The sequence below is a fragment of the Heterocephalus glaber genome, unplaced genomic scaffold (assembly GCF_053883595.1).
Source record: "Heterocephalus glaber isolate CG9 unplaced genomic scaffold, H.glaber_assembly_v1.0 deba00001745, whole genome shotgun sequence".
NCBI lineage: Eukaryota > Metazoa > Chordata > Mammalia > Rodentia > Bathyergidae > Heterocephalus > Heterocephalus glaber.
The window spans coordinates 344,189-369,517 of NW_028258451.1; the positions used below are offsets into that span (position 1 = coordinate 344,189).

The 25,329-nt window shown below is 47.1% G+C and overlaps 1 protein-coding gene across 1 annotated transcript; it reads right to left on the reverse strand.

Annotated features, from left to right (window-relative positions):
- Positions 1–124: 124 nt before the first annotated feature.
- On the reverse strand, positions 125–24,916 carry LOC101708758 (sialic acid-binding Ig-like lectin 5). The gene is made up of 14 exons (XM_087200902.1): positions 24,446–24,916; positions 23,993–24,373; positions 23,505–23,783; positions 20,026–20,134; positions 19,866–19,897; positions 9,183–9,488; positions 8,727–9,110; positions 8,238–8,516; positions 7,920–7,967; positions 6,929–7,186; positions 6,565–6,849; positions 6,222–6,321; positions 4,984–5,065; positions 125–331 (listed from the first exon to the last, which is right to left on the reverse strand). The coding sequence occupies exons 1-14, from the start codon at positions 24,480–24,482 to the stop codon at positions 125–127; spliced, it is 2,787 nt and encodes a 928-aa protein (XP_087057028.1). The 5' UTR covers positions 24,483–24,916.
- Positions 24,917–25,329: the final 413 nt, after the last annotated feature.

Here is a 25,329-nt window from a genome sequence, read left to right on the forward strand (position 1 = left end):
CTCTTAGCAGTAAAGTTGACACTGTCACAAGAGCTCTTCACGTGGCAACAGTTAGTCCCTGACTCCCCCTTTCCCTTAGACAGGCTGTGCATCTTCCTGCCAGGGTGGATCCATGGGTGGGTCTTCACTTGCTTGTCTTGATGTCTGAGTACTCTGTGCTCCTTGTGGCCTTGTAGTTCTGAGGCTCTTGTGACTTCACCTCACAAAACTTCATCTCCCAAAAGCTGAGAGAAGCATAATGGACTTCCTGTTGTTCCCCTTGGGGCAAGGCATCCCCAACAGGGGGCGCTTTAGTTTGAGGGTTGTCCGGCCAGGGCTTCTGCTTGGAACTCTAAGGGGAGAGACAGCGGTCACAGCAGGAGCATAGAGTCACGCATGCTGTGAATTCTTAAAGCGAAGTCATAGTTTTTGTTGCCTCAGCATCTGTTTTGAGTATAAGTCAAACTTTCTCATCCTTGACAGTTTCTGGCCTCCCATCTCCTCCCAGTTCCTCAGGTGATTACTCTGGATATCTGCCTTATAAACCACCTCCTGGTGCCCACTTCCTCATGGGACAGCGAGATATAACTTACTTGACTTAACCCTTTGGCCACCACATCCCACATGGGCTGTGCAGTATCTGCTTCTCAGTCACAGTACAACTCCACAGAGTTCCAGTTGTTTGCTCTAAACTCACCCATTAGAACTCCCCAAGGGAAACCTCGGATTACACCCTGGACCCCAATAAAGGCTTTACTCTTCATGACCTCCCATTACCCCTCCTTCCCATGGGTCCTGTGAAGCATGCTGCCCTGTTCTCCCTGGGGTCTGTAAGTAACAACAGTGCTGCAGTTGCCTTCTCTGTGTTTCACCCGACCAACATACCCGAACCTAACTTCTTTCCTGGTCAGGGCTCTCCCAGAGAGAGCTAACTTGGTAGGAATGGAATGGACACTGGCTAGATGAGACAGTGGGCATCTGGTAACATGAACATGTTCCCTGTGAGAGGGACCCTGGTCATGGTTTGGAATTTGGCACTAGGCTTCTATGGAAAGTTGTTTATAAATCTCCATACATTAGGAACTTTTTAATGCCAAGGAATCTAAGATTCAAAGAAGAATTCACATTTGGGTTTTAACAGTATCTAGAAGTGAATGATATTAAAGTAACACAAATAAAAATCTGCAGAATGGATGAGTTGGAGATGCATCTCAGTGGTAGAGTGGTTGCCTAGAATGCACAAGGCCCTGGGTTTGATCTCCTGTACAACAAAACAACCAACTGAACAAAAAAACTTTTGAAATGGAGCTAAAGTGGTATTCTGAGAGAAATGTATCCATAGTTACTTTCATAAAGAAGAAAGCTATACATTAATAAGCTGAATATGCAATTTTAAAAGTCTGTAAGAAAACATTAGAATTAAAGCAAACAGAAGATGCTGAGAAAATGCAAATAAAAATAAGTACAATAGAAAACAAAGATAAAGTGAAAAAAAAACAACATTCTTAAAGTTGGTTCTTTGAAACTGATAATGAAATAGAAAAACAATTAACAAGATTTACCTAGAAAAAATAGGGAAGTGACTAATGTCAGGAATATAAAAGAAGTACCCTCAACTAAAATAGTAAAAAGAAAAGAGAACATCACTCATAACCTTTTGATAAAAAATTAGAAAACTTAAGTGAAATGACCAAATCCTCAAGAAAAAGATCACAAAAGAACACATAAAATGATTGCACTAGAAAATTGCACATAGAAACAACACCAGGCCCTGATGGTTTGTAAGTGATATCTATTAGTCATTCAAGAAACAAGCCATTCCAATTTTAAACATGCTCTTCCAGATAATAGAAAAATTAGAAATAATTTCTACTTCCTTTATATTATCTTGATGCCCAAAGTTAACAGGAGAAAGGAAAAGGATGTAGATGCAAAACTGTAAAGCAAAAGTTTGTCAAATTGAATCTATCAAAGTATCAAAAATATATATACCATGAATATTTTGATTCTTCCAGGAAACCTAGAAATAGCTTCATCTTAGAACATCTTTGCCATTAATGAAGGTTACAGATGAAGGTTAAAGGTTGAAAAATCCTATCAATAGATTCATTTGAAAAGTTCAACATAAATTTATGATAAAAACTTTAAGTGATTTGGTGATAGAAAGGAACTATTTTAAGGTAATGAGAGCAAGCAAAAAACAAGCACAAAAACTTTAACTGGCAGGTTGAGTGCATTTCTTTCAGAACGGGAGTAATAAAAGATGCTCATGGTCACATTTTGACTAGAATCTTGGCCAGAATAGTAGAACAAGAAAAAGGAATGATGTGCTTAGATTATAAACAAGGAAGAAATAAATTGTTATAATTTTTCAGATGATATAATCATCTAATTTGAAATTTCAAGAATCTAAATAATTCCCAAGACCAATATGTAATATTTTTAAATTTTAAATTATTAAAAATACTTCAATTTCTGTATATACATTATTTAAAAATATAATTTGAGTTTCATGTGTTGTATCTGAGAGGATGAAGATGATTTTCAGCACCCAGAGGATGGACACCCCAGCAGGAGTGGTGTTACCGTGGAGAGGTGCACAGCTACTGCGAAGGGCCTGACGAGCCCGCAGGCAAGCTGACCACAGCTTCTGGAAGGGAAGGAGAGGCGCTGTGTGGAAATGAACGGAAGTGGCCGCTGTTGAAAGGAGCTGGAGCTGAGTGCTGCCTGCAGCCGGAGGTGTTGCGGAGACTTCTGGTGCGGTGGGGGCTGGGTTTATGCGTGTCCTCACTTCCCCACCAGAGTGAGTACTCAGAAGTGAGTCGTGTCCTCACTTCCCCACCAGAGTGAGTACTCAGAAGTGAGTCGTGGGTAGAAATCTGCATCCTCTTAGAAGAAAAAGACACACGGTGTGTAGGAGGCTGGGTGGCTTTTTGCTCAGTGCTTGAAGCCCAGAAGGATGTGTTAATTATTGACAGAACTAACATTACACTTCAACTGCTTCGATTCAGCAAATAATTACACTTACAAATCTAAAAATGCAAATTTGGGGGATATTATCTATATCTCTAAAAAAAGAACAGGCCAGTAGGCTTAGGATTCCCTAAGAATTCCTCAACTACCAAAGCAGCAAAGATTCTAAATGACACCCCATACCAACTTGTGATATTTGTCAATTGCCTAAACCCCTGTACTTCAAAAAAATGCTTTCATTCTGCATTGCAGCAATAAGCAATAAGAAAATGCATCTTTGAAAAGACAGCAGTTAAAACAGCAACAAACAACAGTACTTATGGAGAAAATTAAAAATTTGGAAAATCTACATGAAGAAATCCTACAACTTTCTTGAAAACACTAAAAGAGACTTAGACAAATAAGAATCTGTTTCCGTGAATAAGACTTGAATTTACAACGAGCAGATTTTTCCCAAAGTGAGATATAGACTCAGTGCGATTCCAATCGAAACACTGATGGGAATATTTTTTGAAATTTGACAAACTGATTCTAACATTGAAATGAAAGGACAAGGGGCCAAGAATAGCCAAGGCTCTATTGAAAGAGATCAGTGGTGGGTCCTGCCCTCTTAGATATCAGAACTTTAAAAAAAGTTTATAGACTAATGAATCTGTAGATGGTTCTGACTCAGAGACAGTAAAATTGGCCATTGTAGTAGAATAGAAGCCACTAAAAGAGACTCACACATGTAGAGAATGTCAGTATGTGAGAGAAGTGTCTTAGTTGATCCCTGGAGGCTGGTGGCAGGGGCTTATCAAAAAATGAAGGAGAAATGGATGGATCAGCACTGCATACTACACACAAGAACCAATTCACGTTGATGAAGTACTTAATATAAAAAGGAAAATACAAATATTTTAGTAGAATCTATACAGGAATATACTTCTAATCTTAGGATGGGAAAGATATTCTTCAATGAGTCCTCAGAGATGCTCAGTAGGAAAATGAAGATCAGAATAGTGGTTATGGGAGATGGACCAAGGAGCGCCGCAGGTGGATACTATAAGTAGTTATCAGTGTTTTGGTCTTAAATTGGATGGTGGAAGCAGTTGTTTGTCATGCTATGAATAAAAACGAGCAAGTAAAGGTGAACAGTACTTGTGCCAGTGATAGAAGGGTGATGAAGAACCAAGCACCTTGGGTAATTCCATTCAAGGCAACATGGGTCCAGTTTTATAAAAGAAGAGGAGAGTTGTGCTGGACAGGAACAGAGTGGGAAAGACTGAAGAAAACCAGACCCAGTCCTCAAGAACTTTTCAAGTGTGATGCGACGGTGGAGACAGGTAAATGTACCTGAGGAGCCCATCGGCACAGGGGTGCATGTGAGGCTGTGAGCACATAGAAGGGGGAGGGATCAATGCCAGTGGGAGAGAGATGGCCAAGTTTTCCCAGGGTGGGAGAGAAGAGATGAGATGAGATGAGCTGAGGAGGGTTAGACGAGGCGGGGTGGTGAAGGAGGGAAGAAAGTACATTTCGGAGGAAGGAACTGTCCATGCAAAGGCCCGAAGCTGTGAGAAGAGGGGTCCGTGTGGAGGGGGTGAGAAGATCGATGTGGCCGGTCCTCGGGGCAGGGAACAGGCTGGATGCCACCAGACGATGAGCCACAGAATGAGGACTCGGCTCTCTGAGTACTGGGATCAAGCAACTGCCCTGAGACTCCGGGTTGGCTGGAACCCAGTGCTCCGGGGAAGGTGGACTGGCAGGCTTGGCCCAGGGTGGGAAATGGAGGCAGGGATGTGAGGTGGACTCTGGTCACTTGGGGTAGGATAGGAGGATGAACAGAGGACCAGGCAGGTTTATTTAGAAGGAGGGCTGCACCATATGTAGTGATTTATTGGCTCTGGGAGATGAAGGGCAGAGCGGGAGAGAAGGGAGTCCCACGTGAGCAGGGAGGAATGGATTTGGGAAAATGTCCAGGAGCTCCATCTGAACTTGCCAAATGGACTGAAAAGGGGCCCCTATGCACGGCAGGGCTTCCACATGACTCACCCAGGTGACTGTACCCATGACATGGTCCTCGTCGTCCATTCTCTTTGGTCTTCCAGCTGCTTGAGTCCTCCGGGCCTTCATGCTAAGGGAAGAGAGCAACACGCTGAAATGAGCAGGGCTCAGGCATCATGAGTAGGCTGCCCTAGCCCCTGATAAGAGGGCAAAAATGGTAACGGGTATCCAGGCCTTGGAACCCAACTCAGAGGCCTTCTTGACATGTGAGAGAGGACTCTACCTTCCTGGATAACCTGACTTTCCTTCACTAAAGATCTCTCTTGCATACAAAACTTGCACACATGTGCTACACATGGAGGGACCTGGAAGACATGATGCTGAGTGAAAGCAGCCAGGCATGAGGACACACCCCGCACGATTTCATTTTCAGGAAACATCCAGAACAAGCCAAGCTAGAGAGAAGAGACTGGGCTGGGGCTGGGGAAACAGGGCACATGACAGCTGAGCGATGAAGGGTTTCTTTTTCATTTGAGGCTAATGAAAAAGTTCTAAAATCATTGTGGTAATGGGATCATGACTGTATATACCAAAAGTTATTGAGTTATTGTGCAGTGTGTGCAGTATTTCTTAATAAATCTGTCAGGAGAAACAAGAGACCCCACCAGATATATTCACCTCTACATTCCTGGAATTCAGCGAGCTTTCTCCTCTGCCCTACCACACACCTCCACACCCCTGTGGTGAATTCTTATAATTCTATTTGTCTTGGGCATCCAGTGTGAGTGTGTTGTACTTTCTTGCATTGGAAGCAGGCTTGGCCACCTCGACACAGTTTCCAGTTCTCCATCACCACAAGTTCCTCGGTGTTCATCCAGATATCTGCCTTGTATACTTTCCTCCTGGTAACTACCGCCCTGTGGCACGGCCACATTGGGCATATCTGAGTGGCCCTGCTGACTGCCGTATGCTTAGACTGTGTTGAGTGGCTGTAGGGGCCTCCTCCTCCATCAAAGTGTGACTTCTTTGATCTCACACCCGCCTGCTTTAAATCACCAATCCTTGCGAATTTCCTGTTTGGAAAATGCCCTGGATCTCAATAAAGGCTTTGTCCCAGGGCTCCCTCCCTCGCTTGCTCTCTCCACATGCTTCCTGACCTCCCATGCATGGCTCCCAGTCCCTGTGAGAAATGCAATCTTTATTTCCATCAGTGTCTTCTCTAATCATCAGAGGGACACTATCATAAGATCCTTAATCACAATGCTTCTGCTGGGGCCAAGACTCACATGCAAAAGAAGATGAGGCACAGACATAGACAGAGCAGGGCCATGGCACCAGCACCTCCCAGGGCTCCAACCATGGCTCCTGCCATCGGTTCCAATTTCCCTGGGGAAGAGAGGGCAGTGAGAGGACTTGCTCTCAGGACTCAGTCTCTTGTCATCTTGCCCCTTTGTGAGCTTTGCTCCAAACCCCTGCTCACTCGGGCAAAGGAGGACCCTGTCTTCCCAGACAGCTTGGTCTCGACTCCAGCCCTACTCCCAGCCCATCCATCCCTCTGAGATCCACGCATCTCCCCTTAGCTGCCCCCCTTCTTCCCCCACTACTTTCCCTCCAGAACTGGGGCCTCACCTGGCAGCAGCAGGACAGTGACACTCTGGGTCCCATGGGCATTCCAGGCCTCACAGCTGAGCCTGAGGCTTCGGCTCGGTCCCCCGAGGAGATGCAGGGAGCTGTTGGCCCAGGGCCCGGCCCAGCTGGAGGTGACCGTGAGGGAGGCGTTGCTGCTGTTCCCCTCCAGCAGCCCCTCCCCGAGCCGCCAGTGCAGGGACGGGACAGGCCGGGCACGGGAGGAGCAGCTGCAGTGCAGACCCTTGGCCTCCCAGGAGCACCAGGGGCCCTGCAGCTGGGGGGCATCTGTGGGAGGGAGAGGAGGGTCACAGGTGCCATCTGCTCCAGGATCCAGGTGTCCTGCCCCTGGTGTTCCCACACTCACAGAGCATGGAGAGGCTCACAGAGGCATTTTGGGAGCCCCGTGTATTCAGAGCTTGGCAGGTGAAGCCTCCTCTTTCTGCAGTCCCTACACGAGACAGTTCCAGGACCCCAGTATTGGAGATGAGGGAGGTATTCAGGTCAGGGGATCCCCAGAACCATCTCACTTGGGCAGAGGGGTAGCTGTCCGCAGCACAGGTCAGCTGTAGAGCCTGGGTCTCCAGGATGGAAAGGGATGAGGCATTTGGTAAAATCTGGAGGACTTTGGGGAAGGGGGTGGGGAGAGAGAGAACATGAATGCACAGGAGGGGCTGTGGTTCACCTCCTCCTGAGGTTTGATGCCCCTCCCTCTTCTCTCCTCCCTTGGCCCATCCTGGATTGTTTTCCTCTTGGTTCTCAAAGACTGAGCCTTTACACCTGCAGGATGTTGATCAAAAGACTGAGCTTTGCATCTTCAGAGGAGGCTCAATCTCACTGGGACATGCCTGGACTGTGTGGGACACAGAAAACGGAGGCACAGTGGCTGTGCAAGACAGTTTTAGTCATGGTGGGAAATAAGACTAAGGTAGCCAGAGCAGAGAGGCAGGAGGACCACACAGCCAAGCCATGCAGAGGTGATGTAGGCATGGATTTGGGCTCAGTGACCCTGGTAAGAAAATGGGTCATTGGGCCAGGGATTTAGCTCAGTGGTTCTGCTACCTGCCTTGCAAGCAAAAAGACCTGAGTTTGATCCCCAGTTCCAAAAAAAAAAAAAAAAGAAAACGGATCATGGAAGAGGTGGGGGATGGGTAAGTCCACAGCCTGCTCCTCTCTGCAGCAGAGTAGGGTCTGTGGGTCTGGGCGTGTACACATGCATGTGCACATGGGATGTGCAGGAGGCGGGGGCAGAGGGCGATGATCCTTGTGCCTCTTCCTCCACTGTCTGCCTCATTCAAGCTCTGACTCCCCAATGCCACTCAAGGGGTCCCAGGATGAGAGAGCAGGCACATTCCTACCTGTGCCGTTTCTGAAGTAGAGGCTGATGCTGAGGTTCTGTGGAGCATCTGGGGAGAAAGACGCAGCCTCACCTCAGAGTAGCAGTGGGATGGGATGGGACAGCCCGGGAGGCACACAGGGAGGTCATGGAAATGGAAATTGGGAGTGTTGTGCTTTGACTCTCTCCCCACCAGAAAAGCAGAGCTCAGTCCATACAGTTTTCTCAGGTCATTGTTCTCTCTGTCTCTCTCTCTCTCTCTCACACACACACACACACACACACACACACACAGAGTTCACACTGCTCTTGGGGACCCAGCAGTCCCCCCATCACTCACAGGAGACACTGAGCCTGATGGTCCTCTCCGTGGTCACCTGAGCTCCTCCGAGTTGCACCTGGCAGGTGAGGTTGGTGTCGTGGTCCTGGGGCCGAGGGGTGAGAGTGAGCACTGAGGAAGTCAGGGTCCCAGAGTCCATGGAGTTCAGGGCGTCCCCCGACCAGGAGAAGGTGAGGGGGGGCCCGCCTTTGCAGGATCCTGGCAGGCTGCAGGTCAGCTGTGTGGGGCGGCTGGACTCCAGAGGCTCAGCGATGTGGATGATGGGTTTCTCTGTCAGGGCTGAGGAGGAGACAGAGCTGCCTGGGCCCAGCGTGGGGACCACAGTGTGACCCCAAGAGTCACTGTTCCTCAGGGCTCGAGTGGGTCCATGCCCCGTATTCCTGTGACCTCCCCAGACCCAAGACCAAGCCCCGGAGCGTCTAACACCCTGTTCCTGCTCTCATCTGGGGCATCCAAGACCCGAGGTCCCCTCCTGGGGACACTACCTACCTGTCACCTGCAATTTCACTGGGTTTTTTGCATAAAAGTATTTGTCATGCTTCTTGGTCTCTATTCTGAAGACATAGGATCTTGAGTCCACCATTTTGGCTCCTCTGATGCTTAGGGAGCAGTTTCTGGTCCTGATGTCCCCAAGGAGGTGGAATCGATCTTTGATCTCTGTCGTCAGTTCATAGTTTGGGTTGTTTGTGGCCACAGGATCACCGTTGTAAGGGTTATGCCTGATCTGGAACCAGGACATGTAGAACTCTCCAGAGGAAATCCACAGACTAGAGGGATAGGAGAAGGAGCAGGGCAGCAGCACACACAGGCCCTGCTGCACCGTCACTGACTCCTGCACTATGATCTGGAACTTTCGATCCTGCTGCAGGGACCCTGTGGGGACACAGACGCTCAGCTGCAGCCCAGCCCTCAGCCCTCCTGACCTCCCTCCCTCAGCTCACTCACCAGCCCACAGCAGGGCCAGCAGCAGCAGGGCCAGCATCCTGCGTGTGGCAGGGGCAGAGCCAGTTCGGCTCCTGTCAGGGAAGCAATGGAGGACTGTGGGGTGAGCCCAGGAAGCAGAACCGGAAGTAGCTGGTGAGGGAGAGCTGTGGCCACCACAAAGGGGAACTAGTGAAGTTGGGGATGGTGCAGGTTTTGGAAAGTCAGCTGAATCCGTCCCCATTGGGCACTGCAGGGGACCAGACTCTGGTGCCCCACAGATGAGAGCTTGTCCAGGAAAATGGTGGCCCTTTAGATGCTGTTTAGATCAGCAGTTACATCAGCAGTGCATGAACCTAGATAGAAAAGAGCAGGGAGGGCCTGGCCTGGGGTGTGGGGAGATGCACGTCCCTTCCATGCTCTGGCTGGCTCACCGCTGCATATTCTAGAAGAACTTAGTTTGCATTTTCTTTCCTTTTTGTGAGTCCCTGTGTGCAGTAAGATGCATATTCCTCATGGAGAGCTGGCCCTTGTACGTAACCCACCTTCACTCTTTTTCTCATCCCCTTTGCCTCCCCTCCCTCCCCTTGCCTTCCATTTCTGGGGCCTCGTTTCTTTCACAAAATTTATCTCCCTGTTTCCCTGATTTAGTTTATTTGTACTTCAGCTCTGTCATGTAAGAAAAACCATGTGATATTTCAGATTGTGTGTCTGATTTTTTTTAAAGTTAATCTTATGGTGTCAAGGTACATTCATGTTCCTACAAACGAGTCAAGTTTCTCCTGCTTTCTGGCAGAGTAGTGCTCTAATGTGTGCAAATACCACATTTTCTTCATTCTTTGACATGTTTGTGGGTAAATAGGCTACTTCCAAGATGTAGTTATCCTGTCCAGAAAGAACAGATTTGCCCTGTGAGTAGTGGGGTGGACCAGAGTGGCGCAGCTTCACTCAGATCCAACCAGTGCCCCGCCCTGACCCTAGCTGCTTGGGCACACAGGCTCAAGCCTAATGTCTGCCCACAAAAGACCTTCACAGGTTCACGAGCAATAGACAGAGGCCCACCCTGATACCATCAGTAAATGTGCAGAGACGCTAGCCAGAAGCCTGCACTGACACCAGGGACTGGGGTGCACAGCCTCAGCCATAGGCCCTCCTAGACAACAGCTATGTAGTGGGGCAGGCCCTAGCCAGAGGCCTGCCTAGATGCCATCCCAAGTGTGCACAGGCCCCAGCCAGAAGCCCACCCAGACAACAGGTCAGCTGAAAGATCCAGAAGACAACCATTCTGAACCCAGGAATTGGTGTACTGGTGAACAGCAGAGAAAAGGCTGCTCAGTGGCTTGTTGATAATTGAAGACCACCGGGTGAGCAAAACTTTGCTGCATCTGATGAAATGAGAAGACATGTAAACAAGTCTCAGAATCAGACTTCCAGATGCCCTAGTTGTATGGAAACCCCAAAGGGCAACGAGATGGAACAATCTGATACTCAACCACCTGGACTCCCTGAACTGGCAACAAAGGAGGATCTGGAAAAAGTGAAATCAGAAATAACTTCTCAGATAACAACAGACATTGTACTCATAGTGCAAGACATGATAAATAAATCTAGAGAGGACACAGATTAAAAAAATAGAGAGCCTGAGATACATGATGGAATCTTAACATAGGAAACAAATGGAATCCATAAAACAGTTGCAATCAGGTTTCCAAGAGATTAAAAACTCCATTGAAAGTTTATGCAGCAGAATGAGCTAATGTGAGGATAGAATTTCAGATGTAGAAATTAGGAAGGCAATTACTGCCCAGGAAAGAAAAATTTCTTAAAAATAGTAAGAGATCACATGAAATCAATCCATCAGGTGCTAGCCAATGCAAAGAAGAATGACATAAGACTGGTGAGAGTCAATGAAGAAACAGGAGAGATTGCAGATGACAAAAAAAAACAACTGTTCACAGAATTAATGGTGGAAAACTTCCCAACTAGTTGAAAAGAACTTGACATACAGATAAGTGAGGCATATAGGACTCCAACTAGCCATGATCAAAAGAAATCTACACATAGGCATAGAATAGTTCAGATTCCAGAAACCCAACAGAAGAACAAAACTGTACAAGTAGGTAGAGAAAAGAAACAAATCACATACAAAGGAAAGTCCATCAGAATCATAGCAGAATTCTCAACACAAACCCTCAAGGCAAGAAGAACTTGGAGTGAAGTATTTCGAGCCCTAAAGGAAAACAGCCTCCAACCCACATTGATGTAAAACTATCTTTCAAAAAACTATCTTTCAAAACTATCTTTAAACATTGATGGAGAAATAAGATACTTTCATGATAAAGAGCACCTGAGAAAATTCATGAATGCCAAAGTAGCACTTTAAAACTTTTAAACCATATCCTAGGAAAAGACAATGAAGATCACAACCACAGGAAGTGTGGCAGAATGAATCCATCAGGCATGACAAGAAATTAAAAGCAAAGGCGGAGAATCCAACAAAAAGAAAGAGTCATGACAATGATAAATCAACACATATCAGTTATAACCATCAACGTTAATGGTGTCAATTCACCAATCAAAAGAAAAAGACTGGCAGAATGGGTCAAGAGGCAAGATCCAACAATATGGTGCATACAAGAAACACACTTAATTTGAAAAGAAACTCATAGACTGAAAGTTAAAGGGTGGAAAACAATACTCTATGCGACAGGAACCCAAAACATAGCAGGAGTAGCTATCCTCTTTGCAGATCAAGTGGATTTCAAACCAACACTGATTAAGAGAGACAAAGAAGGACACTACATCCTTGTAAAGGAAACAATCCAAGAGGAAGAGATGACAATCATAAATACCTATGCACCAAACACTAATGCGCCCAACTATATAAAACAAATAGTAATGGACATGAAAAATCAAATAAGCACTAATATAATAGTGTCACAAATTGATAGATCAAGCAGACAAGAAATAAACAATGAAATAGTAGAATTCAGTCAAACTCTTGAACAAATGAACTTAACAGATGTTTACAGAGTGTTCCACCCCACAGAATCAGAGGACACATTCTTTTCAGCTGCACACTCCAGTCATTCTCCAAAATAGACCACATACTCACTCATAGAACATGTTTAAGTAAGTGCAAAGGAACTGAAGATATCACAGTACGATGAAATTGGAAATCAATAGCAAAAGAAACCAGAAGAATTTCATAAACACATGGAAATTGAACAACACACTTCTGAATAACCAGTGGGTCACAGACGAAATTAAAGAAGAAATCAGACAGTTTCTACAATTCAATGACAATATCAATACAACATATCATAATCTATGGGACATAATGAAAGCAGTCTTATGAGGGAAATTCATAGCAGTGAATACACACATTAGGAAAACAGAGCGGGCCTAATTAATCAACCCGATGCCGAACCTCAAGCTTCTAGAAAAAGAAGAGCAGGACGAACTCAAAGCTCAGACAAGGGAAGAAATTATAAACATCTGAGCAGAAATCAATGCAAATGAGACTAAGAGAATGATACAAAAAAATCAATGAAGCAAAGAGTTGGTTCTTCGAAAGAATCAATAAAATTGACCAACCCTTAGCCAAGCTTATCCAAAAAAGGAAAGAAAAGGCCCAAATCCATGCAATTAGGAATGAAAAGGATGAAATTACAGTGGATCCAGCAGAAATCCAGAGGATCATCACTACCTACTTCGAGAACGTATATGCCAATAAGATGGAAAACAGAAGAAATGGACAAATTCCTACGTATGCATGAATTACCAAAATTGAGCAAAGAACACCTAAAAATGCTAAACAACCCAATATCAATCAATGAAATTGAAAATGTAATTAAAAATTTACCAACTCAGAAAAGCCCGGGTCCTCATGGCTTCACTGTTGAATTCTACAAGACATTTAGTGAGGAACTGCTGCCACTACTGTTTAAACTCCTCAGTGAAATTGAAAGGGAAGCAATACTCACAAATTCATTCTGGAAGCAAGCATCACCTTGATCCCCAAAGCAGAGAAAGACCCAACTGAAAAAGAGAACTATAGGCCAATCTCACTAATGAACATAGATGCAAAAATCCTTAATAAGATACTGGCAAATAGAATGCAGAAGATCATCAAGAAGATCATACACCCTGACCAAGTGGGATTCATCCCAGGGATGCAGGGATGGTTCAACATAATGCAAATCGATAAATGTAATACACTGTATTAATAGAGCCAAGGACAAAAACCACATGATCATCTCAATAGATACAGAAAAAGCGTTCGACAAAATCCAACATGCATTCATGATAAAAACCCTACAAAGAAATTGGAATAGACGGTCTCTACCTCAAACTGATAAAAGCCATCTATGAAAAACCAATAGCCAATATCATACTAAATGGTCAGACACTGAAATCCTTCACACTAAAATCAGGAACAAGACAAGGATGTCCACTATCACCACTCCTGTTCAATATAATTTTGGCAACATTAGCCATAGCAATCAGACAAGAGAAAGAAAGAAAAGGAATAAAAATAGGAAAGGAAGAAGTTAAAGTGTCATTATTTGCTGATGATATGATACTTCACATAGAAGACCCAAAAAACTCTGCCAAAAAACTTCTAGACTTAATTGACAGGTTCCGTAGAGTAGCTGGATACAAGGTCAACACTCAAAAAACCATTGCCTCCTTGTACACTAATAACAGACTCACTGAGAGAGAAATTAGGGAAACAATTCCTTTTACAGTAGCATCCAAAAAAGTGAAATATCTAGGAATCAATCTAACAAAGGAAGCAAAAGACTTCTACACTGAAAACTACAGCACTCTGAAAAAAAGAGATTGAAGATGATACCAGAAAATGGAAAGACATCCCTTGTTTCTGGGTAGGAAGAACCATCATAGTGAAAATGGCCATGCTACCAAAACTGTTACATAGATTCAATTCAATCCCAATTGCATTTCCAGCAGCATACTTCACAGACCTTGACAAAACAATCCAAAAATTCATTTGGAATGAGCCCTAGAATACCAAAAGCAGTAAGAGGCAATAAAGACAAGGTAGGGGATATCACAACCCCCAACTTGAAGCTATAGCTACAAAGCTGCTGTGATAAAAACAGCATGTTAATGTCAAAGAAACTGACCTGAGGACCAGTGGAACAGATTAGAAAATGCAGAAACAACTCCAGACACCCTCAGACACCTCATGTTCGACAAAGGAGCCAAACACCCTCACTGGACGAACAATAGCCTCTTTAATAAATGGTGCCGGAAAAAATGGGTTTCAACCTGCTAAAGACTAAAACTAGACCTAGATCTCTCACCGTGCACTAAACTAAAATTGAAATTGATTAAAGATCTAAATATTAAAAGAGAAACACTAAACCGGCTGGAAGAAAAGTTAGGTAGAACTCTTGATGACATTGGCGTAAGAAAAGATTTCATGAACAAAACCTCAGTTGCACGTGAACTAGTACAAACAATCAACAAGTGACACCTCTTCTTATTAATAAGCTTCTGCACAGCAAGAGAAACCACCAACAGTGTGAAGAGACAACCCACAATGTGGGAAAAAATTTTCACCAGCTGTTCCTCAGATGAAAGTCTACTATCTAGAATATATAAAGAACTTGCAAAAATCAGACCTCCCAAATTTAAATACCCAGTCCAAAAATGTGCATCTGAAATGAACAGACATTTCTCAGACAAAGAAGTAGAAATAGGGCCTGGATTTAGCTCAGTGGTTCCACCTCCTGCTTTGCAAGCACAAGGTCCCGAGTGTGATCACCGGTACCAACAAATCAAAAAACACCAAACAAGTGGAAATAGCAAATAAACACATGAAAAAATGTTCAACATCACCGGTCATTCTAGAGATGTAGATGAAAACAACCCTGAGATTCCACCTCACTCCAGAAAGAATGGCTGCTATCATGAAATCAACCAATAACAAATGCTGGCGGGCCTGTGGGGAAAGAGGAACCCTGCTCCACTGCTGGTGGGAGTGCAGAGTGGTGCAACCACTGTGGAGATCGGTATGGAGACACCTCAAAGAACTAGGGCTGGAGGTCCCATCTGACCCAGCTATTCCCCTGCTGGGTATCTTCCCCAAAGAATTAAAAGAATCATACCACAGTGATATATGTGCACCCATGTTCATAGCAGCGCAGCTTATAATAGCTAATACTTGAAACAGCCCAAATGGCCATCAACTGGAGACGAATAAGGAAAATGTGTTTTTTAAAAAAAAAATATAATGGAGTATTACTGACCCATAAAGAAGGAGGAACTAGAGACATTTATAGCTAAATGGATGCACATAGAGGTGACAGTCTTAAGTGAAATAAATAGGACACACGTGTAAATACCGAATAGTTTCTTGGCTCTGAGAAACTGAAAGTGTAAATAAGGACTAAAGGGTATAATAGACAGTGTGAAATAGGAAGAAAAGAGGCAAAGAGGAAAGGGAAGTGGGAGGAGTAGGGGAAGGAAAGAAGGGAATGTAATTAATATGAGAAAATGAAAAAATGGAAACAAAGTCTTTGTAAATAGGGAGGGGTGGGGGGTTGAAGGGAGGGCAGGGGAAGGGGGAAAAAATAAGAACCAAGAGAGATTATGTAAAGGTGCAAATTTCCAATGATGAATGTTATTATATTGTATACGTAAAATCTACTAATAAAATTAATTTTTTAAGAAAGGACAGATTTTCCATCTCAAAGTGGTGGAGGCCAAGACGTCACTAATGAGCTCTGGCCAATCACTTGCGCTGGGGGTGGGGATGACCAGAACATGGAGCCCTCACTGCAGGGTGCCTGCCATGAGTGTGGGGGTGTCCCCGGACAGCTGTGAGGCCCAGGCCACTCAGGACCGGATAGTGCAGGAGGACTTTGCCCCATTTCACAGGGTACTGAGAGGACACAGGGCTGAAGGATGCCTCCCTGGCAGAAAATGTGGAGCTCAGTCTTCTGACCTTTCCTTGGCTTGAGAAATGTGTGGAAATAACCTCTCATCTTCCTGCTCTGTTGTGACAGAAATTAATAACACTATGTTCAAATTGAACAGTGATTTCAAATAATTTTAGGAGTTCCTGATACTGAGTTGTGGGAATAAAGAGAGTTTCTGACCGTGTGCGAAGGAGAGGAACGTCAGTCGATCCTTCCAAATGAAATCCTGACTTCGGTGTCCATTCCTCGTACGGAAATTCCATGGCACAAGTGTGAGCTACAGCAAGGTGACCGAAGGGTGTCAGTGAGAAGGATGAGGGACCGGTTCTGCGGACAGACTATGCTAGTAATGAAGCTAGTATCCTATTTCCTAGTGGACTTACATTTTCTTATTTTCCAGCATTTTGGGTTTAGTGGCTTGATGTGATATTTTCAAATTGAGAACAAACATATGCGTGCCGGATTTTATAGTTTTTCTTACCTAAAGTGGGACAAAGACTTTCCTTGGCCAAACTTGAGGCAGTCAGTTCTGAGCAGGCATAGGTTGGTCCTGGACAGCTTTGAAACTGGTCCAATTTGGTACTGGACGCACTTCGACAGCAACATTTTGTTCTGGTTCTCAACATACAAGCTAGAAGTCGGACGCGTCAATTGCCTTGTGACCACTACTCTTTCCAGCCCAAGCCATCTATTTGATACTCCTAATTTTTGGCACTCAGTAACTATGGGGGGATGTGGGGTACCGCTGTAGTACATAACTAGTATATAGCAGGAAACGTCCTCTAAGTGGACAAGGCAACTATATCCAGGTGCATTGGGCCCACCCTGTGCAGCTGTAGAAAGTATCCTGCTAAGTCAGTTTAGAGAGAATCCTGCCCCCACCTCGCCAACCCCTGCCATTGACACCTGATCGCTTTGGCCGTGTTCAAGTATCCTGTCAAGTTGCCTTAGCGGTAATGCCCCGGCTCCTTTGATCCATACTCTTAGCAGTTCTCCACCTGCTGACTGGAGCCCCTCCTGCGACACTGTGCCTTCCTGTAACCTTCTCCTTCTCCTAAGTGTGTTCTCGGCTGAGTCTGGTCTCTTTCCCCAACTGCACAGCCTGGACACTTTCCCCAAGACTCCCAGGAATCGCCCTTTCCAGGTTAACTAGTCTCAGGATGCATTTGTCTTCATCAAAAGTATGAATATCTGGCTCCACAAACCCTGGCTGTGCCCTGCCTGGGGTTCAGGTGGGCGACAAAGAACCATGATTTTGTGGGTACGGCTATTCTGGGCTAGGGTTAGGGTCGGGGTCGAAGGAGGGAAGGGAGTTGAGGAAGCAGCCAGGCTCCATAGGAGCGGCCAGCACTAAACCACATGAGCAGATGTGCAGCAGTTCTCAGCCTGGGCACGGGGATTCCTTCAAACTCAGCGCAGAGTGAGCTCTGCTCCCTCAGCCTTCTGACGAGAGCAAAAAACTCCTCACACCTTTATGTTACATCCTATAAGCGTTCTTTCCACAAGGATCCCAAATCCGTGTGATGAGTCCCCTCAGCTGAAAGGCATAGTGCGGCTTCTGTTCTCCTGTTCTCCTCGATGGCCTCTGTCTCAAGACGTGAAAAAGGAGAGAGAGCACAGTGACTTCCAGCTCCTCTAGGATGAAACTGCCGGCTAACCAGGGCCGAAGAGAATTTCCCTAAGAGATAACAAAGTGCATCTCAGTGAACAGCACACTCACTCAGGTCCTAGAGCAAGAAAACTCTGAAAATAAGTCAGTGGTATAAGCATCGAGAGGACACAATAGGCTATTTTATTTCACCCAAAATATAAAAGGATACCAGGTGTATCTGTGGGCTTCAAAGGAGCATGATACTGATAGAGGTTTGTGAAATTTCAAAAATCAACTTTACTCCTATATTAAAATAACAAACCAAAATGGGATATTGTGAAAGGTGTGACCCGTAGTACCATCGATGAATGCAAGTTAAAGTGGAACTGGCCCAAAGAATTCCAGAGCAGATAGATGTGCAGGGCCCCATGAGTGACCTCGCCCGACTTGGGAACATGAGGAAAGCTCGAGCTCTTTCTTGTAAAGAAAAACAGGATGTATCTCAACTGGTCAGAGGCACCAAAACATGTATAACTAAATAATTTGGGGGCCGGGGATTTAGTTCAGTGGTTCCACTGACTGCCTCACAAGCGGAAGGACCCGAGTTCAATCCCTGGTACCAAAAACAAAAAAAAGAGAAAGATCTCATCCACCCTGGGTATGAGGTGGTACAATTAAAACCTTGGGATTATGAAAGACTAAATAATTTGGTACTTTCAGGTGGGATAGAGCAAATAAAGCAGCGATATAACTGCATCCAATCACATGTTTTCTTTGCTTTACTTGTGTGTGTGTCCTGCAAAAGCCATCCCTTTTGTCCCCTCATTGGAGGTCTGGAAACAGGCTGGTTTTGAGTTACTCGATGCATATATCATTGTCAGCTCACAGACGTGGTGGCGCACTCCTGTAATCCCAGCACTCTGGGAGGCTGAGGTAGGAGGGTTGCAAGTCTGAGCTCACCCTGGGCAACTTAGCAACTTAGTGCGACCATATTTCTAAATAAGTAAGTAAGTAAGTAAGTAAATAAATAAATAAATAAATGCTGGGCTTGTAGTGCAGTGTGAAGGGTGTGTATTCCATCACAAGTAAAGCAAAAAAATTATACTGTGCCTCGATTTCTTAATGCATTAACATTATGTAAATATATCAATGAATGTAATTATTATGTGTTGTAAACATATAGCAATAAAAGCATTTTCAAAAACATGAACTACAAATACAAGCAATAACATGGATAAACCAGAAACACTATGTTGAGTTCAAGAATCCAAACACTGATTCGTATATAAGGTTTGATTCCAAGTATATGGAGCAGGTCGCTGGAGTACAGATGCCCATGGATGGGGAGACAATGGTGGCGCCACGGGGTGTGTGGACTGGGGGACAACAGACCCACGGTGGGAGACGAGGGCTGGAATGGATCCCCACTCTGAGCTGAAGAGTGGAGGCAGGGTGGGTCCATGTGCAGAGGTCTACCAGCTGTCCCCTTTAGATTTCCATGTGGAATTTATCCTGTGCGTCACAAAATGAATAGAGAAGTCTCGGTGCAACTCAGTGGTAGAGCACGTGCTCAGCATGTGGATTCCATTCCCTCCCCTCAAAAAAGGAAAAAAATTAAACACAACAAATTTTAGTTGAAACACAGCCAGTGAAATAGAACAGTAAGATGATGTTGAAAAACTCCCACACAGAGATATGAAATGGTGGGGTCAGTGTGTGCGGTGCACTGTTTAATACCGTATCTCTGTATCTCTCAATGCCAGGACACCTTACGCTAGGTATAAGGAGGGAGGGCTCTCCCTGAGCAGGAAAAGCTGCGCACCTGACGCTGTAAGCATCCACAGCGGTAACAGGGAGCGGGAGGCCAGAGGCTCCCGTGGGAATCTTGGGAGTGGGAGTGGGATGCGAAGTTCGTCTCATCATGGGGCTGGGGGTGGAGAATGAGGAGGAGGGAGGGAGGGAGGGAAGGGACGGGACCGTCTCGCTCAGAGCAGGGCAGGACTGACAGGAATGGGGTGAGTGTGGGGACCAGGTCGGGCAGGACCCAGGCAGCCAGCAGCGCGCGAGTCCAGAGTTTCCAGGCAGGAGCTGCTGTCCTCAGTCTGTCCCTCTGAGCTCTGCATCGTTCCTCTGTCCCAGGTCCAGGAGAAGGGGCTCAGGGAGAACTCTCTGCCCTGGGCCCTTGGGCATCTGCACACCTGCAGAGTCATGAGGGTCTCAGATCAGAGTTGCCTCTGGAACCCTAGCTGGAGACACAGGCAGATGACTCAGCCCCTCCTGGAACCCAGGACTCCTCAGGACCTCCTTGGAGCCACCGCCTGCTCACCTGCTGTAGTAGATCCAGGTGAGGCCATAGGTGAGGAGGAAGCCAGCCGCCATGAGGATCCCCCTGATCACCATGAAGACCAGGGGCCAGGAATCCCACTGCTGCTCAGCTGTACTCCGGTGCAGAGAAGGGGAAGGGAATGGAGGCTGGAGCTCTGTGCCAGGCCCAGGACCTCCCTGTCTCAAACTGCCAGGCCAAGGCCCCAGCTCCTGCTCGGCCAGTCACTCTGCACAGAGAGGCTTGAGGAAAAGCGCTCAGAGCCCAGCGCCTGCTGAGCCTGCAGGTGAGTCCCCTCCATCCTCAGCCCCTAAGGGGACAGCTCCAGGACCCCAGGTCCAGGGAGGGACTCGGGGCTTTTCACTTCTAGCACCAGCTCAGGTAGGCGTGGGGGTGTTGTCAGCCACACAGACCTGGCACGGGCACTATTGCTCCAGGTCAGACAGCGATGTGCCATTGCCCAGCATCTTCAGGGTTGGCAAGGAATGTACAGCACGGGCGGGTGGGAGTGACAAGTGTCACTTTGCTCTTCCACCGAGCTTCAGCAGAGACAAGATCATGTGGCAGAGGGTGAGCCTGGATTCAGCTCAGCTGAAGGGGAAATAACCCTGGCTCTTCTCAGACTGTCAGAAAGAGGGTTTGTCAGGTATTGAGGAGAACTGTGAGGGCAGCTTGGGGAGAGCTGTGCCAGAAACTGAGCCCACATGGAAGAGGTGCAACGAGCAGTGCAAGCAGCGGCTCAGAGGCCACGGGATGGGAGAGGAGGAGGCAGCCAGGTCTCCCGAGCCTCTAGAGTCAGGGTTGGGACATTGGGCTCTGTCCTCTGAGTTCTGGGGAGCAGCAGGGGGCTGTGAATAGAAACAGAAGCTTGATCCAGAAAGACGCTGCTGAGAAACAACTCCAGACATACTCAGCCACCTCATTGTTTGACAAAGGAGCCAACCGCCCTCATTGGAGGAAAGATAGCCTATTTAACAATTAGTGTGGGAAAAACTGGAGTTCAACCTGCCAAAGATTAAAACTAGACCCATACCTATCACCATGCACTAAACTAAGATCAAAGTGGAGTAAAGATTTAAATATTTAAGGCAGCAACACTAAACTTGCTGGAAGATAAGTTAGGGAGAACTCTTGAAGACACTGGCATAGGAAAAGACTTCATGAACAAAACCTCAGCAGCACGGGAACTAGCACAAGGAATCAACTGGGATGTCATCTTATTAAAAAGCTTCTGCACTGCAAGAGAAACCACCAACAGAGCTAACAGACAACCTACAATGTGGGAAAAAATTTTAGCAGTTGTACCTCAAACAAAGGACTACTATCTAGAATATATAAAGAACTGAAAAAATTCAGACCTCCCAAATTCAAAGACCCAGTTCAAAAATGGGCATCTGAAATGAACGGACATTTCTCACCCAAAGAAGTAAAAATGGCAAATAAATACAGGAAATAATGTTCAACATCACTGGTCATTCCAGAGATGGAAATGAAAGCAATGCTGAGATTCCACCTCACCCCATAAAGAATGGCTGCTATCAAGAAATCAACCAATAACCAATGCTGGCAGGGGTGTGGGGAGAAAGGAACCCTTCTCCCTTGTTGGTGGGAGTGCAGACTGGTGAAACCACTGTGGAAATCAGTATGGAGAAACCTCAAGAACTAGGACTAGAGGTCCCATTTGACCCAGCTATTACCCTGCTGGGGGTCTTCCTCAAAGAACCAAAAGAATCATACCACAGTGATATATGTGCACCCATGTTCATAGCAGCACAGTTTGTAATAGCTAAAGCTTGGAAGCAGCCCAAGTGGCCATCAATTGGAAACTGGATAAAGAAGATGTGTTTCTTTCCTGAAATGGAGAACTACTCAGCCATAAAGAATGAAAAACTAGAGACATTTATAGCTAAATGGATGCATATTGAGGCCATAGTCTTAAGTGAAATAAATAGGATACACATGTGTAAATACCGAATAGTTTCTCTAGTGTGAGAAACTGAGAGTGTAATAAGGATTAAAAGGATTAATAATGAGTAATTGATAATTTGAAATAGGAAAAGGTGCAAAGGGGTAGGGGTGGTGGGAGGCGATGGGGAAAGGAAAGAAGGGAAAGGGAAAATTACGAGAAAAGAAAACAAAGGGAAACAAAGTCTGTGTAAATAGGGAAGGGTGGACGGGGTGAGGGGCGCACAGGTAATGGGGAAAAAATGAAAATGAAGATACACCGTGTACAGGAACAAGCAGCCAAAGAGAAATGTAAATATATTGTACACCTAAAATGTACCAACAAAGGAACTTAAGGAAAAAGAAAGAAAGAAAGAAAGAAAGAAAGAAAGGCCCTGATGAGGCTAAGCAGGCCCGGATCAGAGACACCGGACAGGAGGCAGGGAGTGGTCCAGTATGGGCACAAGTCTGGGGCAGGGCTCACACCAAGGGGAAGGAGAAGAGGGAAGAGATTTTGGAAATGAAGACTCCGAAACTCACTGAGTCTGGGCACCACTGGCAAGAAAGGGAGTTAATCACAGTGGATTCCAGGACACCGCTCGGACCGTGCAGGCAGGAGAGGCACCATGCAGGAGGTTGGGAAATGTGCAGATCTGGGGCAAAAAAGGGGAAAAGCATGTAGCTGGTGAGTGGTGGTAGGCATCAGCACAGGCAGTAAAGAGGAGCGCGATGGCTCAGGAAAGAGGGAAGCAAGGACTGAGGGCGCTGGGCAGTGGGGTGTGGGGCCTGGAGAAGAGATCAGATGAGAGATGCAGGAGACTGGCTTCAGAGGAGGTGGGCAGAGAGAAACCCAGTCGAGAGCAGAGCCGAGGGCCAGGGCCCGGGCAGGCGGCAGCACAGAGGCAGAGAGGAGGGCGTGGCGCCGGGAGCAGGGCCCACAGGTGCAGTGTCCTTTCCTCAGGACTAGGAGGCTCTGCAGGGTGACTGGAAAGAGGAACGGAATCAGCACTGCTTAGCTGTGCTCACAGGCAGGGCCAAGACGGTAACTCTCCATATTTATCTCATCCCAACTGGAAATAAATGTGAAGAAGGAGAAAAGAATGGAAAGGAAGGAATGAAGGAAAGAGAGAAAGGGAAAGGAAGTGAGCGGAGAGGAACAGGCAGGAGGGGAGAAGGGAAGACAGGAAAGGAACGGGGAAAATCCACAATGCATTCCCGGGTCTGTGTGCACAGACTGTGGCGTGATGCAGGGCCAGCCCTGGGACCCGTGGGCTGAGGGGGCTCCCACTGCCCGGAGAGGGCGGGCTCTTTCCTGCCCGAGCTGTTTCTGAAGAAGAGGTGGATGCGGAGGGTTTGTGGAGCATGTGGGGAGACAGAGAGAAGCGGGGCTGCGTCAGTGAACGGCAGAATCGTGGGGTGCAGCAAGTCCCAGAGGAGGGCTGTGGGGCCTGGTAGGGGGTGCTGCCTCTCAGCTCTCTCCTCCATGCACACCCAGCTCCCCCAGGTCTTGGGGACCCAGCGGTGCCCCCATCACTCACAGGAGACACTGAGCCTGATGGTCCTCTCCGTGGTCACCTGAGCTCCTCCGAGTTGCACCTGGCAGGTGAGGTTGGTGTCGTGGTCCTGGGGCCGAGGGGTGAGAGTGAGCACCGAGGAAGTCAGGGCCCCAGAGTCCATGGAGTTCAGGGCGTCCCCCGACCAGGAGAAGGTGAGGGGGGGCCCTCCTTCGCAGGATCCTGGCAGGCTGCAGGTCAGCTGTGTGGGGCGGCTGGACTCCAGAGGCTCAGCGATGTGGATGATGGGTTTCTCTGTCAGGGCTGAGGAGGAGACAGAGCTGCCTGGGCCCAGCGTGGGGACCACAGTGTGACCCCAAGAGTCACTGTTCCTCAGGGCTCGAGTGGGTCCATGCCCCGTAATCCTGTGACCTCCCCAGACCCAAGACCAAGCCCCGGAGCGTCTAACACCCTGTTCCTGCTCTCATCTGGGGCATCCAAGACTCGAGGTCCCCTCCTGGGTCACTGCCTACCTGTCACCTGCAAATTCAGCTTCTTGTCTCTGTAAGCATATTTTATCTTTCTTGTGTCTATTTTGAAGGCGTAACTTCCCTCATCCTCCATCCTGGCGCCTCTGATGTTCAAGGAGCAGTCTCTGCTCTTGACTTCCCCGACAAGCTGGAATCGGCCCTTGGTCTCTTCCTGTACTTCATAGTCTGGGTCATTTGTGGCCACAGGATCATCATAGTTCATGTGGCTCCTGGCTCGGAACCAGGAGATGAAGAGCTGTCCGGAAGAAGACCACACACGGGAGGGGTAGGAGAAAGAGCAGGGCACCAGCACACACAGGCCCTGCTGCACCGTCACTGACCCCTGCACCCGTAGCTGGAACCCTGGATCCTCCTGCAGCGACCCTGTGGGGACATAGACGCTCAGCTGCAGCCTGGCCCCCAGCCCTGCCAAACCCCCTCCCTCACCCCACTCACGGGTGCACAGCAGAAACAGTAGCAGCAGGGCCAGCATCCTGCACTGCCAGGGTCGAGGCCAGGCCAGTTTCCTGTCAGTGGAGCCATCCCCTCTGTGGTGTGGGATGAGGAAGCTTGACAGGAAACACTGGGTGCAGGAAAGCTGTGGTCACCATCAAAGGGGAACTAGGTGCCGCGTGATGTTGGGGATGAAGCCAGGGACTGAGATCAGCAGTGGAGGCAGAGCAGAAAGAACAGAGAAACGAGGCCCCGTTGGGGTGGTGCAGGGGTGTGTGAGATGTGTCCAGACTTACGAGCCAGGAGTGCAGGGTGAGGAATCTTTCTTCGTGCGTGTTGACAACACAGGGAGGAGAACACCTCCTGCCCTGTTCCCTGGACACCAGAGCTCCACATGCTCGGGGAAAATCAAAGGGAAAAGAGAGGAATTTCACCCTTCCATGAAGGGAGGTGTGATGAAGGGAGCCCAGGCTGAGCGCAGGCAGGGGTCTCCCCCAACAGGAGGGAAGGCAGGGTCTCAGCCACAAATACCTCAGGGGGTTATGACTTCATCCCCTTCATTCATGAGAGATATGATCCCCACCAGGGACCCCTGGGGTCTCTGATCCCATGGTTGTCCTTGTCCCAGGAGGACCGTAGCCCTGGCATTGATGTCCAGACCAGGCTGGAGACCTGCAGGTATGAAGAACACAGAGTGAGAACCCAGCCCCTTCACCCTCAAGCTAAGCAACCTCACGAATGTTGCTCGAACTCCCTGTGCCTCAGCTGGCTCATCTGGAAAGCAGAGATAATTCTAGAGATGCTTATGGGAATTAAAGGAGTTCAGGTGTGTGACACACTCAGGAGCCTGGTGCCGAGGACTCTCTCTTCCCTTAATGTTTTGTGGG